The sequence below is a fragment of the Monodelphis domestica genome, chromosome 1, assembly GCF_027887165.1.
Source record: "Monodelphis domestica isolate mMonDom1 chromosome 1, mMonDom1.pri, whole genome shotgun sequence".
Taxonomy (NCBI): domain Eukaryota; kingdom Metazoa; phylum Chordata; class Mammalia; order Didelphimorphia; family Didelphidae; genus Monodelphis; species Monodelphis domestica.
In genome coordinates this window covers 373,660,168-373,677,532 of record NC_077227.1, presented here as the reverse complement: position 1 = coordinate 373,677,532, position 17,365 = coordinate 373,660,168, and the positions used below count along the sequence as shown (strand labels likewise).

The 17,365-nt window shown below is 40.7% G+C and overlaps 1 protein-coding gene across 1 annotated transcript in view; it reads right to left on the bottom strand.

Annotated features, from left to right (window-relative positions):
• WWC1 (WW and C2 domain containing 1) overlaps nucleotides 1-17,365 on the bottom strand; it is a 153,545-nt gene that overhangs the window by 25,657 nt on the left and 110,523 nt on the right. Inside the window, exons 10-15 of the mRNA XM_007473983.3 lie at nucleotides 12,277-12,366; nucleotides 11,576-12,111; nucleotides 7,737-7,845; nucleotides 6,328-6,408; nucleotides 4,692-4,778; nucleotides 2,124-2,316 (exon numbers count right to left, since the gene is read on the bottom strand). Coding sequence (XP_007474045.1) covers nucleotides 2,124-2,316; nucleotides 4,692-4,778; nucleotides 6,328-6,408; nucleotides 7,737-7,845; nucleotides 11,576-12,111; nucleotides 12,277-12,366 — 1,096 coding nt within the window. The remainder of the gene's footprint in view (nucleotides 1-2,123; nucleotides 2,317-4,691; nucleotides 4,779-6,327; nucleotides 6,409-7,736; nucleotides 7,846-11,575; nucleotides 12,112-12,276; nucleotides 12,367-17,365) is intronic.

The following is a 17,365-nucleotide window of genomic DNA, read 5'->3' as shown; positions in this document are numbered from 1 at the left end:
GGGGAGAGAGAGAGAGAGAGAGAGAGAGAGAGAGAGAGAGAGAGAGAGAGAGAGAGAGAGAGAGAGAGAGAGAGAGAGAGAGAGAGAGAGAGAGAGAGAAGCAATAGTAATATATCTGTGCCAGAGCTTCAATCCTGATCAGAGGGAAAAGAGCACACTCTGAGCCCCCAGGTATCCTGGAAACAAGAAGCATCAGTTCTCTCAGTTTCCTGAGATAGGAGACAATGAGTTAGGGGAATCAAAGAACAAAAGAATGTCAGAGAGGGAAGAACACTCTAGAGCACATCTTGGGAACTGAGCTGAACACAATATTCTGTATGTAACCAATGGCAGTTAATTTTACTACTTCAGGACACTATACCTACCTACCTACCAACCTTTCTTCCTTCCTTCCTTTTTATTTCTTTCTCCCTTTCTTCCCTTCCCTTATGTCTTAGAATCAATACTAAGTATCCATTACAAGGCAGAAGAGCAGTATGGAGTAGGCAAATAGAGTTGTGATTTGCCCAAGGTTATACAGCTAGGAAGTATCTGGGTTCAAATTTTAACCCAGGACCTCCCAGCTCCAGGACTGACTCTTGATTCACTGAACCACTTAGCTGTCACTGACACTATAACTTTCCTAAAGTAGTCTAAAAACATGTTAGCTTCAAGCTAAATAACAAGGTTCAACTCAGTTAAAACTCTTTACCCAACATCTCTGGTCACCCTGCTTCTAGTGACTTCCTTCCTCATGATTGCCTACTATTTTGTATTTATTTTGTGTATATATATTTTTCTATGCACAGGTTGTTTTCCTCTCATTGAATGGAAGTTCCTTGGGGTGAAGATAAGGGAATAAGCATTTATTAGGTATCTACTGAGTGTCAGGCACTGTGCTAAGCTTTACAAATTATTTTCTCATTTGATAATTTTATACTGAGGAAAAGGACATTTTCATGGTTGACTTGGCATACTCCTAAGGAAGGAAGGAAGGAAGGAAGGAAGGAAGGAAGGAAGGAAGGAAGCAAGGAAGCAAGGAAGCAAGGAAGGAAGCAAGGAAGGAAGGAAGGAAGCAAGGAAGCAAGGAAGCAAGGAAGCAAGGAAGAAATGTAAGCTGATAGCTTTGTAGCCCGAATAACAGCCTAGGACTATAAATGCCTTCTGTGGGTTTCTATGGGTTGGACGCTTAATCCCAGATTCTCAGTTCTCTAGTTGCTTTTTAGTGCTGATTTAAGCCCCAGGTTCTATCAAGGCTAGTTCCGGACAAATTTTTGTCTTTTTCATCAAAGCAGGACATAGATGTCTTTTGGTTCTGATGGTGATTGGTCAGATGGGTATTGTAGGGATAAATTGAAGGAAAACTGGATCATTCTCTATTCCTATACAAAGTAGCACTGCCCTAGAAGGAAACTGTGGAGTAAAACATGGGTTCCAATGTCTTTCCTTAGGGTATGAAAGAGGAATAATATAACCTGTCAGGTAGAAATTCTGTTATGGGACTTGGAATCCTAGGGATTGGTCTGTCTTGCTTTGATGAGACTCTTTCTATTGAGAGTCAGTACAATCAAGTTGTCTTACAATATGTTTTGAGGGACTCCAGGAAACTACACTCCACCCATACCTTCTACCCCTGAATAAAAATATTTTTCACTGCGATGTCTTAAATTTTACCTTGGGTAAGTACTTAACAACAATTATTGTATTAGTCTCCTTTTACAAAATGCAATACATTTGGGAGGGAGACACTCTGGCTTAGTGGAAGGAACCCTGGACCCGAAGTGAGAATAGAAAGCCCTGGGTATGAATCCTTGTTCAGATAATTATTAAAAAGGTGATCCTTATCAAGTCATTGTTAGCCTATTTTCTCATCTGTAAAAGAGATAATAATAATAGCATTTGACTCACAATTTGCTTCAGATCTAGGATAAAGTAAGATAACATATAATTATAATAATATATCAAATGGGATTTTATATATATATAAAATACTTTGAAAAATTTAAAGTGCTATGTCTTTATTATTTTTAATGATAACTCATATAAAATGAACACATTTCATTCCAAATACAGAATGATAGCTAAGAAGTCAGATAAGGACTAGCCTGTAGATAAAATTCTGAACACACAGAAACGAGCCTTACCAGGCAGTCTTCCATGTGGTTCTGATCTGTAGTACAGACATCCACTCTTAGGGTCTTCTGGTGTAGAGAGGGATAGGAGATGGATACCCAAAACATTTCATTGAACACAAGATTGTCAGAAGCTTCCAGGGGCCTTGTCCGGAACAGGCAAGGTGTGCTTTCAGAGCAAGGAAGGATAGCAACACGGACGTTCCTGAAGGGAAATACAGGATTTGAGTTAACTCACATTCCAAGGGCTTAGACTTTGCCACACTATTAGTTTTATTTTGTTACAATAGAAATTTCAGGAATGAGAGTAATCCATGAATGTAATATGAAAACAAAATACATCAATTAAAAAAATAAGGGCAAAGGAGGAGAAAAAAGTCAGTAGGCTTTTCAAACTAATCAACAAGGACAGAATAGAGAATGAATTTTGCTATTTCTGTGACAGTAAAGGACAGCTAGGTGGTGCAGTGCATAGAGAGCTGGACCTGGAGTCAGGGGGACTGGTATTCCTGAATTCAAATCTGGCCTTAGACACTTACTAGCTCTGTGACCCTGGGTAAGTCTCGTCACTCTGTTTGCCTCAGTTTCCTAATCAGTAAAAATGAGCTAGAGAAGGAAAAGGCAAAACATTCCATTATCATTGCCACCCCCCCCCAAAAAAAAACCAAAATGAGGTCATGAAAAGTTAGACATGACTGAAAAATGATTGAATAACAACAACTGAAAAGATTCCATAGGGGTAGCTAGGTGTCTCAGTGGATACAGAGCTAGGCCTGGAGATAGAAAGTTCTGGATTCAGATTTGGCCTCAAAACACTTCCTAGCTGTGTGACCCTGGGCAAAGTCACGTGATTCCAATTGCCTCGCCGTAAGTGCTCTTCTGTCTTGGAACTCAAATTTAGTATCAATTCTAAGACAGAAGTTTAAGGTTTTTAGAAAAAAAGTCTACATAAAATCTCTAGGACACAATCAAATTCTAAGGACAGAACTGTCTGTTTCTCACTGATACTTATAAAATCTGTGTCTCTCTATTTTGTTTCACAGAAGGCAAAGAGGAAAAGTTATGGACAATCTGGTGTACAGAGAAAAAAGAAATAAGCCTTCCAAAGAGGAAGGTGGTTAAAAAAAAAGGTTGGGAAATAGATCCATTTCTCAAGGAATTCCTAGAAAATCCACTGTTAGGTTGTCATTATTGAACAGTCAATATGCATTTACTGAATGCCTATTTTGTGCCAAGCACTGTGTTAAGTGATGGGGATACAAAGAAAAAAGAGTAATAGCTCCTGCCCTCAAGGAGCTAATAGTCTATCAGGGAGGCAACATATACAAGAAATATATTTATAAATACAGGGAAGAAGGCTATATCTATCTATTGATAGATATATAGACATACATATTTCTCTCTCCATATGTGTGTGTGTGCGTGCGCACGCGCGCAGTAGCTTCCCCAATTGACTGCTTGTCATATGGTTTGGAGGGGGGAAACTTAAGGGACAAATAAATATAGGAGAAATACCCTTCTACAGAAAGACCTGGGACTTCTGCACATTGACTTGTAGGAAACAATTACAGAGAGCCTAAGCCTGCAGAGAACCTCATTTAATAGACCTTGTTCTTTAAGGGCTTATCAAACTATGGAGAAGATGGAATAAACTAAGGAGAATTCACATGTCTTTGGTTAGAGAAATCTAGCTGTCACTAGTCTGTCACGACTTCTTAAACTACTTAAAAAGGAAATATAGTCTTCGTCCTTACAAACTGAAGCCAATTAACACTAGTAGTGTGTGTGTGTGTGTGTGTGTTTGTGTGTAAATTACCCCACATTAAAAATAAAACAAAACAAAAAAATGATTGCCCCAGCCAAACCTAAAAATCTCCCAAAATAGTGCAGCAATTATTGGGCCTATTTAAAATGATAGGTCTATCCTGTTTTTCAAAGAAAGCCTATTATACAGGAGGGAAAAAAAGAATTAACACAAAAAATAAGTCTGGGAGTGATAACTGAAAAAAATCTTCAGTCTCTGGCTGAATGAATAGTCAGTCACCCTTTCTTTCACTTATTCCTATTCCAATTGTGCCTTTAAAAATGATTCAGTTGGGGGCAGCTAGGTGGCTCAGTGGAGTCAGACCTGGAGATGAGAGGTCCTGGGTTCAAATGTGACTTTAGACATTTCCTAGCCATGCCACTCTGGGCAAGTCACTTAACCCCCATTGCCCAGCCCTTACCACTCTTCTGCTTTGAAACCAATAAACAGTATTGATTCTAAGACAGAAGGTAAGGGTTTTAAAAAAAAATCTGTTTACCAAAATGTTATGATATTATAAAATTATTAAATATTTCAATACATATATATTTTTTAAGGATCTTATCTAGGGCAGACCTTTTTGCAAATTTAACAATAGTAGGGAATTAGAATCAAATGGCAATCTTGAAGCATAGTAATGGGCAATGCCACAAATATGTAAGCAGTGCTTATGACACAAATGGAACCTCTGACACTGAAGGAAAAGTGTGTTTGGGAACCGAGCATTTCATTCCTGGTAGAGGATGCCACGTGGGCCCCAAAGCTTACATACTTACACCTTCTGGTCTTGTTGCAACAACAGAGCAGCAAAGTTACTCAGCTGGATGATTAATATTGCAAATTGTTTATTCTTCTCATCATACCTGAAATGAAATGGGAAACATGTAGCACCTGCTATTAACAAAATGCTTCTTTAGTAGAAACAAGATGCTACTGCTAATGGCTTAGGAACTGTTTTTGGAAAAATTTTCCTGCACTTGCACTTTGCTGTATTGTTAGATTATCAGAAAGCAACAGACCTGGACCACATTATCTTAGCTCCCTGCAGACATGCCTTCACTGAGCTAAGATTTAATGTTATGCTTTCAATTTTTATAGAGGGGTTGATATATCCTTCTATAAGAAATGCCTCTTTGAAGAATGCTTCTTTCTGCCAAACCTGTAGCTGAAGACATTTTCCATTACGGTACCCAATGTCCATTATATGGCCCCAATCAATGAATCCATTTACCTAGTGTAGTAGAAGGAGCAATAGTCTGGGAATCAGGAAAACTCAATTCTCCTTCTGCCTCTGCAATTGACTTACTTTGGACATGTCATTTAAACTCTGGGAGATTTCATCTTTCACTAAGGGGTTAGATTGGTTTAGTAATCTCCACAATGGGAGCCAGGATCTCCTTGGGGAAACAGGGAGAGGATATCTTGCTCAAAAGTACCTTTCAAACCTTCTAAAGTTCTATGATTCTATAATTCTGTAACTTCAAGGTAAGGAAGTTTTTCCCTTTCAGAAGAATTTGTTTTCTTCCTTTTATCAAATGTTGAGAACAAAATCCTTTTTTGCTTTAGATGCCAGGAAATTCAGAGTTAATTTCAACTGTTGTAGCTCTTTCAGCTACCACAAATTATTTTGGGAGGTAGGCACAATGTATGTGGGAATGTACATCTACAAGTGGGAGATACTGCTACCATGGGAATCCACAGGGAAAGTCAGTGAGAATAATCTGAGAGCATCCTCTGCTGCCAAGATTCTATCTACAGCAACAGCTCAGTGGAGAAGCCCATTCTGGAACTATCTGTGTCTTCACAGATAAAAGTGTTTATTACAGACCAATTCTCCCATGATTGAGGAGGTGAGCAACTGAAGGATAAGGCCAAAGACTTCAGAAAGCACACTAGGGGAGTTATTTGCATGGGTTGTTTTGACCGAGGCAATTCTGAGTATACAAACTCTGAAAACAGAAGATTTGGGCTCAAAAGCCATAAGAGCCTCCTGGAATCAACTATAAAGAAAAGTTCTTCAATAACACAGGTGTCAAATAGATTTCTCAAAACCATAGGTAAGGGATCATATTAGGATGAAATCTTCAGAGATTTGAGGCTATGTTAAACTCTTCCATGTTTTACCTCAATGGAAAGAACACTAGATTAGAAGTTTGAGATCTAGGTTCCAGTTTTGCCTCTGGCATTTATTTTCTTGGGCAAATCACTCAGTCTCTCTTCTTCTTCTTCTGTCAAAATGAGATAATCATCCCTGTCCTATTTTCTACATAAGATGGTTGTGGGGACCCGAGGAAAGAAACATAAAAGCCCTTTGAAAAGTACAAATGTAAGGTGTGCAGGATATGGACAATTAATAGAAGGTGTCTCAGAACTCAGCTTCCCTAGTCCTTTGTCTCCTTTCCCAGTCCTTACTTCAGAGCAATCTGAACTCTTGCAGCTCCTATGGCCTCCAACTCATCGCTGTCAAACACAGTGGCCTCTGATGTGCCCAGTCTGAAAAGCAATAAGGGGGGAAAAAATTAAGGTTTAAAGCAGCTCTTATCAAGAAATATGAGGACAGCTACATGCATTTTTAAATGAACCAGTAATGGGGAATGGCTGAAAAATATTGCTACTATTTGAATATAATAGAATACTAAGGTGTAGTAAAAAAATGAGGAATTTGGAGAAAGAGGCAAAGCACCGCATTAAATGATGTGGAGTGATATAAAAAGCAGAGCAGAACATTTTGCCCAATGGCTGACAACAGTAGTCTGAGGAAACAGGAAATGAAACAAAACACCCCTCCTCTTCAGAGAGGTGGGGGCATATGAAGGCAAAATGTTGACCTCACTGTCAGACCAGCTTACAACATTCCATGGCCTTTGCTTAACAAAAGATGCTGTCTTTGTAACAAGGAGGGGCTCCAGTTAGAGGGTAGATGTATCTAGAAATGACTATAACAATAAAAAATATTGATAAGTTGTATACAAAAATAAAATATAAATTGCAAATTTAAAAAAGTAACAAAAATATTGCAATTATTATGATCAAGCTTGGTTCTGAAGAAGAAATGATAAAATAAATCTTCCTCTCTTTCTTCTTTATAGAGGTGGTAAAACCTGGGCATGGAATACTGCTCATCGTATCAGTTACATTTGATGTGTTGGTTGGTTTGTTTTGCTGAATTACCTTGCCTTCCCCCTTTCCCCAAACCTCTCTCTTATTAAATTTTAAGGGGTGCTTTTTTGGGAAGGGGTGGGGAATATTATATGTAAAAATAAAGATAATATATACATTAGAATATGCGATAGAATATACAGTAGAATACACATAACAACGAAACTTTGTGTTCATCTACCAAAGGGAACCCCTTTTCCTTGTGCCTTCTTTAGGTTTATCCATATCACCTGAGCCCCCATTCCAAGGGAAGCCAAGCATTAGGCTTTAATGAATGGTTCTAGTGCTCAGTTGTGAAAGAAAGGGGTTTCTTCTTAATTTGAACTTGTTCTCTATGGCTCTGGTACATTTAAAATTACCTCCAGATAAATGAGTGACCTCAAAAAGGTCACATTTTCCCTCATTTTCAAAGCCCTTAGCCTACTTCCTCCTCCAACAAACACAGGGCTCTTGAACTACAGCCTCTAAGATAGAGGACTAGATCAGGATCAGGGCTGCAGCTTTGTACCATCATCATCACCACTGTTAAAACAGTGGTGCATGACACCTGACAGTGCATGACACCATACCTGCCTGCAAAGATACAGTCCCTACGAGACTTGTGCTGAACAACCTGAGGTGGAGAGACTACTGTCTCTCTACATATCTACATGGATTTTTACCTCTGCCCAGAAGCCTCGTACACACCACTGTCTCCTGCTACTGACTCATCTGATACTGCTGCTGATACACAGGCCACTTTCAGGACTGGTCCTCTGGCCACATTCGAACCTGATTGAAGAGAAAGAGGAGATAAATCAGCCAATCAATAAGTAGTCAGCATATGCATAATGTGTACCAGGCACTATGAGGGGTGCTGGGTAATCAAAGACAAAAAGATTAGTCTTTACCTTCAAGGAGCTCAGGTTGAAGAAAGATCTGATAGCCATGACATGCATCCCCAAGAGTCAAATCAAATTAAAATTAATTCCCATGTGGCCTCTGAGAGGCAGTATGATATAATAGAAAGAGATTTGGACTTGGAGTTGAGAGAAATCTGTATTTGAATCCCAGCTCTGACTCAGAGCAGCATCATGATCTTTTTCCTGGCTGAGCCTACGTTTCCTTATCTATAGAGTTAGAGACTGGTCCTGGGATTTCACTATCAGGAGTTCCCAGAAGAGGAAGCTCCCTCTATCAATGTGGGCCAACACCTTCTGGGCAATTTAGGAGTCAGAGAAAGTTGCCCAGAGCACTGAAACACTAACTGGTTTGTCAAAGATCACATTGTCATCATATGCCTGAAGACTTGTACCTAGATTTTCTTCATTTTGAGGAAGCTTTCTGCTTACCATTCCATGCTTCCTCATGCTTTCTTATCTAATAAAATGGAGTTGATAACATTTATACTCCCTCTCCTATAACAATATATATACCTCCCTCACTTGGTTGTTGTGAGCAAAGTGCTTTATCTATTTTAAAGTATGTGAAATACTGATGTTAAAATCTTGAAACTTATCACATCAATTTTTAGGAAGAGGAATTATTGGAGGGGATTCCTGTTCCTTTCCCCTTTCTCATTTAAAAAAAAATCTGGCCCTAGTTTTCATTTTTGTCTTTGTATGCCAGCACCTAGGATAATGTTTTGCATAGAATTGTCCCTTAATTAAATTTTCCTAGACTATCCTTTCCAAAGATCTTAGTTAAAGAATTACTTTTTTTTTTAAATACTTGTCCTAATATCTTGCACCAGAGCAGCAACAATCAAATTCTTGGGGATAGCAAAAAGAGGAAAGGGACAGGTTTAATCTCCCTACCCAGTCCACTGGATTTATTCTATTGCCTAATGTAGGCCTTTTTCTTCCCTGATTCTTTCAAGTTCCCCACCACCACCAGGTCACCTGGGATAGTCTCTAATCTCCTTGACCTTGGCCTGGTAATTAGAACAAATGCTGAATACCAGCTGCGTCTGTCTAACATTCTTACCACCATCCCAAGATGACAGTGTGTCTTTGGCAGAGAGGGGAGTCATCAATCACAGTGCCTGCTGGGATGAGAAGGCCTGTGATGATGCTAAGAAACATCTTTCCACAGTTACTATCCATAAAGGCACTATATTTTTGTTGTTCAGCTTTCTGTCTCTTTATAACCCCATTTGGGGTTTTCTTGGTAAAGATACTGGAGTGGCTTGCCATTTCCTTCTCTGGTTTACTTTACAAATGAAGAAAATGAGGCCCACAGGGTTAAATGATGTGCCCAGGGTCACACAGCTAATAAGTTGGATTTGAACTCAGGACCCAATGCTCTATCCACTGTACCACCTGAAGGCAGTACAATGTATAGGTTTCCCTTATTTTTCCTCCCTCTCACCCATGGTCATTATAGTTCTGAGTCCCGAGTCTCCCATGCTCAGTCATACTGGAGGGATCAGAGCAGGCGCTAGAAAGGTCTTCCCCTTCTCCTCTAAACCACTTAGGGAGATTACTCTGTCTGCTGACTGAACAGCGGTACTAATCACTTAACCTGCTTAGCTGTTGAGTGCCTCGCTCCTGCCACCAGCCCTAATGGCACTGGCAGGGCACCTCCCCATAAGAACATTCACAGGCAGAGGGAGAAGAAAAGCTCCACTCAGACCAATGATTCATTAAGCCCTGCATTCTCCCTGACAGTGACTCCAAGGAAGTTTATGGATGGTCATCAGAAGCCCCTTTCCTGATGCTGATTTCCAATGAGTGTATCCTGGACTTACTTTTACCTTAACTGAATAATTCCAGCATAGCAGGGGGTCCTTTTCTTTGTCATGGATCCCTTAGGCATGTACTCAGAATAATGTTCTAAAATGCATAATATAAAATTCACAGGTTTCCAGAGAAATTATATTGCAAAAGTTATCAAAATAACAGGGGCAGATAGGTAGTATAGTGGACAGAGTCAGGAAGACCTGGGTTCAAATTTGGCTTCAGATACTTCCTAGTTGTGCAACTCTGGGTAAGTTACTTAAGCCCAGATGTATAGACAGAAGAAGACAGAAGTTAAGGGTTTAAAAAGCAACAACAACAAAAACAGACAACTAAGTTTACAAACTCTAGGTTAAAAAACCTTTGCATGATTACAATTTCTATCTGCAGATTTGTCTAGATCCTGCCTTACCCTCTTCATATCTGCAGTCTGGACTGCCTCACAGGGTAAAAGATTTTCTTCAGTTTACCACCTGCTGTGTTAAAGAAGTACTTGCTTTTTATTTATCCTAAGATTCTCTCTTTTAAGCAGTAAGGGGCATACTCTGCTCACATCCATCTAGCTGCTTCAGACACAGGGCCAGTGGGCAGCAATGATGTTCCTGCCTATTGCTCTGATTAAATGCCTGGAATTCACCCACCAGGGCTCCCTATTACTGGGATAGCCTTTCCGTACTCTTCTCCATTCTCCCCACACCATAGAATGCCATTATCCAAAGTGGATTCATTTGGGCCCAGTGGTAATTGGACCTACATTTGCCTATGTTTCTGGAGTTGTGTTTGCTTTGAGAACAAGATAGAGCTCTGTTTTTTTCAGGTTCTATCCTAGAAGCAGGCAGATTGCTTTGTAGATAAAGAATCTCTTGGGAGATACTTCCCTGAGAGCCAGGACCACCATCTGTTCTTTACCTTGCATCTCACGCTCCTAGTATAGGACTAGCGACACCTTGAGGGAGATCAGTAAGTTTTTGTGGGCTGACAGACAGTCTTTGTTTGAGATGTTCAAGCACTATACTGGGGTTAGTCAGGCTAGTACCAAAGGCCTGAGAAACATATTCCTTGAGATCAAGAGTTCTTAACCTGGAGTACACAGACCCTCAAAAGGACTTTGGATAGATCTCCGTGTATCCAGGAACATGGACGGAGGAAAAAAAATCTTTATTTCTTTATAATGGGTTTCCTTTGCAAGCCAATGGATTTTATTTTATATATTTAAAAGCTATAGTCTGAGAAGGAGAACATAGGCTCCCACAAACTGCCAAAAAGGTCCATGACACAAAAAGGTGAAGCACTCTTGGTATAGATGAACCCACTTAGTATAATGCTTATGCAGTAACTAAACTCAGCCAAAGGGCAGGCTTGGGGGCAGCTAGACTCTTGGCCCCTTTTTCAAGGGCTCAAAGCCATGAGCATGGGCAGAATTTGGGGGCAGCTTACAGATGCCATAGGGACAAGGGAGTGTAAAATCCATTAGGTTATGGGTTTTTCCAGATCATCAGGTCCCTATACCCCAGATAAACTTCATTGCTTGATTGCAACTCTACTTTCACATAGAAAGGAGGCAGGAGAAAGACCTCATTTCTTCTTCTTGAGCCAGAACCTAGCTCCGGTTTTCCAAATGACTAGCTGAGCATGCAGGAAAGATAATAAAGAGGTCTGAGAAGACCAGTAGATCAAGGTGGAACCCATGTACTTCGGCTAAGTTCTGGAGCACTGGGGTGCCATTTCTGCCCTTTTTCAGAATTAGCAGTGTCTCTATGGGGAAGTCTAAGGGAGAACTCTACCTTGACAAAGTTGCTTGTCCTCCACTCCAGTTTCCTCCAACCGGTAACCATTTCCAGTGCTGCTACCAAGGGTTAGCTCAGAAAAGTTTATATTCAGCTCAGGATCTTCAAAGTCCAAGGGGCTCAGGAAAGCATCTCCTGCTAAGAGGGGATCAATGACCAGAGGGGAGCAGGGTGGAGATGGGGAGGAGAGAGAGGATCGAGGGGAGAGTGAGGTCATGGACTTGGGAGTGCCAGACAGGGATCGAAGTGCCTGAAGGCGGCTGGCTGCCTCAGCTTTCTGAGTCTTTACCACCTCATTCTCGTGGATGGTGGTAATATAGCCGGAGGGCCGGAAGCCAGTGGCCCCCTCCATTAGCAGGAATTCCACTTTGCTCTGGAGCTCTGAATCCAGCTGGTCCAGTGGATCATAGTAGAGATCAGTCAAGCTGGCCGAGGTGGAAGAGTCCAAGCTAGATGCTGCTAGGGAACCCCGGCTGGATGCGAGCGAGCCAGGGCTACTGCCAGAGGACAGGGACTGCATGCTGCTGGAGAGGCTGCATGAAAGATGACAGAAAAACACTCACCATGATCACCAGACAAGTCTGTGAATGACCCCAAGACTCCTCTGAGGTTCTAGGCCCTCCTTCCAAAGCTACAGAAACGGGAGCAGCCTTAGAGCCTGAGTTTTCTGATGCCTGGGTTCATTGGCAAATACTCACCTTTTCAGCTGGATGTGAAGACTTGCAACTAGCCTGGTTGTCTCTTCTAATTCTCGCACCAGTTGATTTCTCTTGCTATTTAACTTCAGCCTATTGGGAGGCAGATTAGAAAGCAGTAAAGTGAAGTGTTAACATATCCCTCCACTATTCTCACAAAACAATAACTCTTGTTTCCAGAGACTTTTTTTTAACAATAATACCACCAAGACCTAATATTTAATAGATATGTGGAACTCCCATTGTGAAGATTTCAGCAAGAAATCTTAGTATTCTAAGTGATTTCATCAGGTTAAAGCCAATTCACATGGGCTCACCAGCCTCTATTCATCTCGGGGTTTGCAGGGTTGTTTTTTTTTTTAACCCTTCTCCAATTATGTTCACTACCAGTTTCTGGAAGTTTGCTTAGGAAGGACCATTCTAAAATCAAGCAAAAACAGTTTTATTGTCCTGAGTAGAAATGAAGCTCTCCTCTGCCTTTGACAGTCTATTGTTCTCCAGTGCATGCAAAGCTGCATCTGCTCTGAGGGAAACCCCGGTAATTAAAAAATACTGAGGGAACTTATTCTACTGCTTCTTGTCAAGAGTACAGCCTGCTACTGGGTCTGGAGGCACTGCTGTCATCTGCTGCCATCTGTGCTACTGAGGGCCTCCCTCCCCTTGCTGTCCCCAGTGGTCTGATCACTAGGCCCCTGTCAGGGACTGGAGATATGCTGGGGAACCCGGACTGGAGCTCAGCCACTGAGAAGGGGCTAACATTGATGAACATGTTCAGCTTCTCAGTGTGAAGGAAGACAAAACCAAGCCTCAAAGAGCAGACCACGGAACAAACCGAAACAAAAAAGAACAAAGCTTGTTATATAGAAAACCCCATAGAGAGGTGGAGGGTGTTGGGGAAACAATACAGCGAGACATTCTAATCCAGAGCAATTAAAATGGACAACCAGAGCCAGTTAGCAGAACCAGTGGCAGATTTCTCCCTAGCAAATGGGGATCTCCAAAGACTGTTCTGTTCAGTGACCTCTCTGATCATTTTCTGCTAAAGGAGGCCTGTTGGGCTCAGGGAAAATTCATGCCTGGGGCTTAAGTGAACTGGCAGCATTTGAAGATGGAAGCATTTATGAATGAAATTCTTCAATATCAATGGAACAGAAAACATTGAGAGATCTCTCAGTGATCCACTAGAGAAATTCTTGGAAAGGGGGTGACTGCTGAGGTCAATGAGGAACTATGTTTTCATATCTACTCTGAGACACTTCTGATCACCCTCTCCTCCATGAGAGACAAGTCAGGGATAATTACACCAGATTCCAACTGAGAAACATAGTCCAAATTGGAGGCCTCAGTTGGCTACTTACAGAATTAGACTTTTATAGTCAATCAAGTTTTTAGAGAATCCCTAGAATTAATATTCATGAAGCATACCCCTTTGTACACACAAAAATATGTGGGTGTGACTATCTCCCCTTGGAGGCTCTTATCTAAGCCATATGGTTTTTCTTTTCAATGTCTCATGCATCATAGGGGATCAAGAACATACAAAATCCCCAAACATCCATCTGTTTGGGACACTGAAGACAAGGGAAGAAGCAATGTCAGAGTGGGATAACATGAGCCAGAACCACTCATTGCTCTCCTGAAGTTTAGCAATTCTTATGAGACTTTTGGCAACAAAGATGGAGGCATGATCTTTCATTGCGCTGACTGGAGAGTCCTGACCTCTGAAGTGGAAACTGGGTGGTCTACCAATCTGGCAGACATATGGCTTGGGATCTTGGTCCCCCATCCTTGTGTCTCTGTTTCTGTGTCTTTCTGATATTTCAATTAATCTCTGACTCAATTTCCTCATATATAAAATGAGGATAATGATAGTACCTACCTCCTAAGGCTGTTGTGAGGACACAATGAGGTAATATTTGTAAAGCATTGTGCAAACGGCTATATAAATGCTAGATGTTAGAATCCTCAGGGGTCATTTTGGTTCCTATCCTTCCCTGAGTGGGATGACAGCCATTAGATGAAAGGAAAGAGGGAAGGGAGGAGAAAGAGAAAAGGAAGGACAGGGAGAAGAAGAGGGAGAAAGAATTTGAAGAGTAAAGAAGAAAGAGAAAGAAGAAAAGGAAAGAAGTAAAGACAGAGAGGGTGAAGAGTTATTATACTGTTTCATCCAGGAGGATGCTTGCTTCTGTTAGCAACTATATGTGCTGCCTAGAGAGCATCTGCCTCTAGGGAACTTGTCTTGAGGTTTCTCACAGCAGCATCCGGCTCCCTGCCCACAAGCTGTCTGGCTTCTCTGCTGTTAATTCCCTCCTAAGCATTCAAGCCTCCCCAAAGCACTAAAATGCATTCTCAGCAGCTGCTTTAGAGGGACAGCTCTTACTTCTCTGGCCCAAGGCACACTCTGAACCAGATGGGATGGGGAAATGGAGAAGAGAGTTCAGCAGGAGGCTTTGAGACCAGGACCCCTATTGTCTAGACATTATAAGCAAAGAAACTGCCCAAATACATGTCTCTTAGAAGCATAGTTTTCACAGTTAGAGGAGACTTCCTATTATTGCTTACAAATAGTCAAAGTATCATGGCATCACAGAATCCACGTCATCTATCTGATCTAACCCTTGCAAGAAAGGAATTCCCTCACTCACTAACACACCTGACAAATGGTCTTTGAGCCTCTGCATGCATGAAGATCTCAGGAGTGGGGAACTCATCAACATTTGAGGTAGTTCACTCTACTTTTTTATTTATTCATTTATTTATTTATTTTAAATTTAATTATATGATTTAGAATAATTTTCCCTGGTTACAAGACTCATGTTCTTTCCCTCCTCTCTCTCTCCCCATCTCCCATATCTGGTGTGCAATTCCACTGGGTTTAACATGTGCCATCGATCAAGACCCATTTCCTTATTATTAATATTTCCACTAGGGTGATAGTTCACTCTACTTTTGCACATTTCTAATTAAGAAACTTTTCCTGGCTTCAAACCTCAATTTGCCTCTTTTCTCCTGGTTCCTTCCTCTGGGGCCAAACAGAATAGGTCTAATCCCCAACTCAATGTAACAGTTCACATAACTGAACTTTTATAGATAAGTTCAAATATTTCCTTCTGTTGTGTCTTCTCTTTTCCAGGCTTACCATATCAGTTGAAGGAAACTGATTATGGACTCAAGGCCCTTCATTTACCCTGATTATCCTCCTCTGGATACTCTTTTTCTGGACAATGTCTTTCTCAATCACTGGCACTGAGAACTCAATGCAATATTCAAAATGAGGCCTGATGAGGGACTTGTATGGTGGGACTATCAAGCTACCTATTCTCAGAAGTTATGTCTCTTTTTAATGCTGCCAGAGATATCATTAGTTTTGTTTTGTTTTGTTTTGTACCAGATCACAGTGCTGATTGCTAAGGAGCTTACAGTACACTCAAATTCAAAATCTTTTTCAGAAACAACAACCTCCTAAACATACCTACTCTATCTTATACTTGTGACATTAATATTTTTGTTTTCTTGCCTTCATTTTATAGTAGTCTCTTGAAACCCAGGGGGATGAAATATTGTGTCTAAAGTAGTAGGACTATAGGCAAAGGTGTGCTTCTTGGTAATTAACAACCAGATCTCTAGGAGGAAAAAATATACCTGGGACATATTTTAGAGCTTCATTTGCATTATTAATATCTTCTCTACACCTAGATGATCAAAAAAATAAATCAACCTCGGATTTTGTGGTGTTGCAGATTTCTCAGTTGTAAATACTCACACTGAAATTTTAACATTTGATTGTAAGTTGGTTTGAACTGGTGACAGCACATCTTCAACCATAGTTCTGGAGTTGAAAGACACCAGAGACCATCTAGATCAACTCCCTCATTTGAGAAATGAGCAGACTGAGGCCCAGAGAAGCTAAACGTTTAAAGTCACTCAGCTCCTATGTGGTAGGTAGATAATAATTTTGGTTTCCTGTCTCTTGCTGTGATAATCCTTCCATTTTGTCATATTGTTTCAAATCTGTCTATAAAATGATCAAGGCACATTTCAGCAGAGTAGCTTCTTATGAGCCCTCTAGCCTGTGCAGGTCAGGAATGGGGAAGAGCTCCATCCTCCATGAAGTCACTTGGCTTTGTCCCAAAAGCAGTTGCAGGGTTTGGTTGCAAGTGTGGAACTGAGGACCCTGGGAAAGGGGCCAACGGGAAGCAAGGGTTTTTCCTAAGTCCAAGACAAAAGAGATCAAAATGGGGCATAAGGAATCTTTAATACTAAATGAAATTCCCAGTAGATTCTTTAAAGTACCCTCAACTCTTAATTTCAGGCTCTTTGTTTCTATTCCTTCTCATTTTATCTTTAGATAATTTTTCACTACTTATCAGCTCCCTCTCCATTTAGCAATAGACAGAGAAAATCCAACCTGGCATAACCAACTTGACTTCCTGTGAAGAGTTCTGATAAAAAGACTTAGTTGGATAGACTGAAATCAATGATTCAAAGGAATTCTGGATTCATAGAATGTGAACTCCTAGCAATTAAGGTCTATGAAAGGTAGCATAATATAATGCAAGGAGCTCTGGACTTGGTTAGATGGTCTGAATTTAAGACTCTGGGTGAAACTGGAAATGTTACTTAGCCTCCAGTTGTTGCATGTGTAAAATGGAGACAATAATATTCCCAATACCTAGTTCATAGAGCTTGTGACTTTTGTGGTTTTCAGATGATACCAAATGGGAAAAAGTGCTATCTCCCTAACTCATGGAACTGTTGTGTGAGAAGCACTGTGTACATCTTAAAATGTTATTTATATAAACATCTCCATCTTACTGTCTATATAGTCAGGCAATATGTCCATACATGTCTATGTTGTTGTTCCAACATCTTTCAATGTAATACTCTTCATATCCCCATTTGGGGATTTCTTGGCAAAGATTCTGAAGTAGTTTGCCATTCCTTTCCCAGCTCAATTTAGAGATGAGGAAACTGAGGCAAACAGGGTTAACTTGCCCAGGGTCACATTGCTAGTAAGTGTCTGAGGCCAAATTTGAACTCAGGAAGATAAGTATTTCTGAGTTCAGAACTGTGCCACCTAGCTGCCCCAATA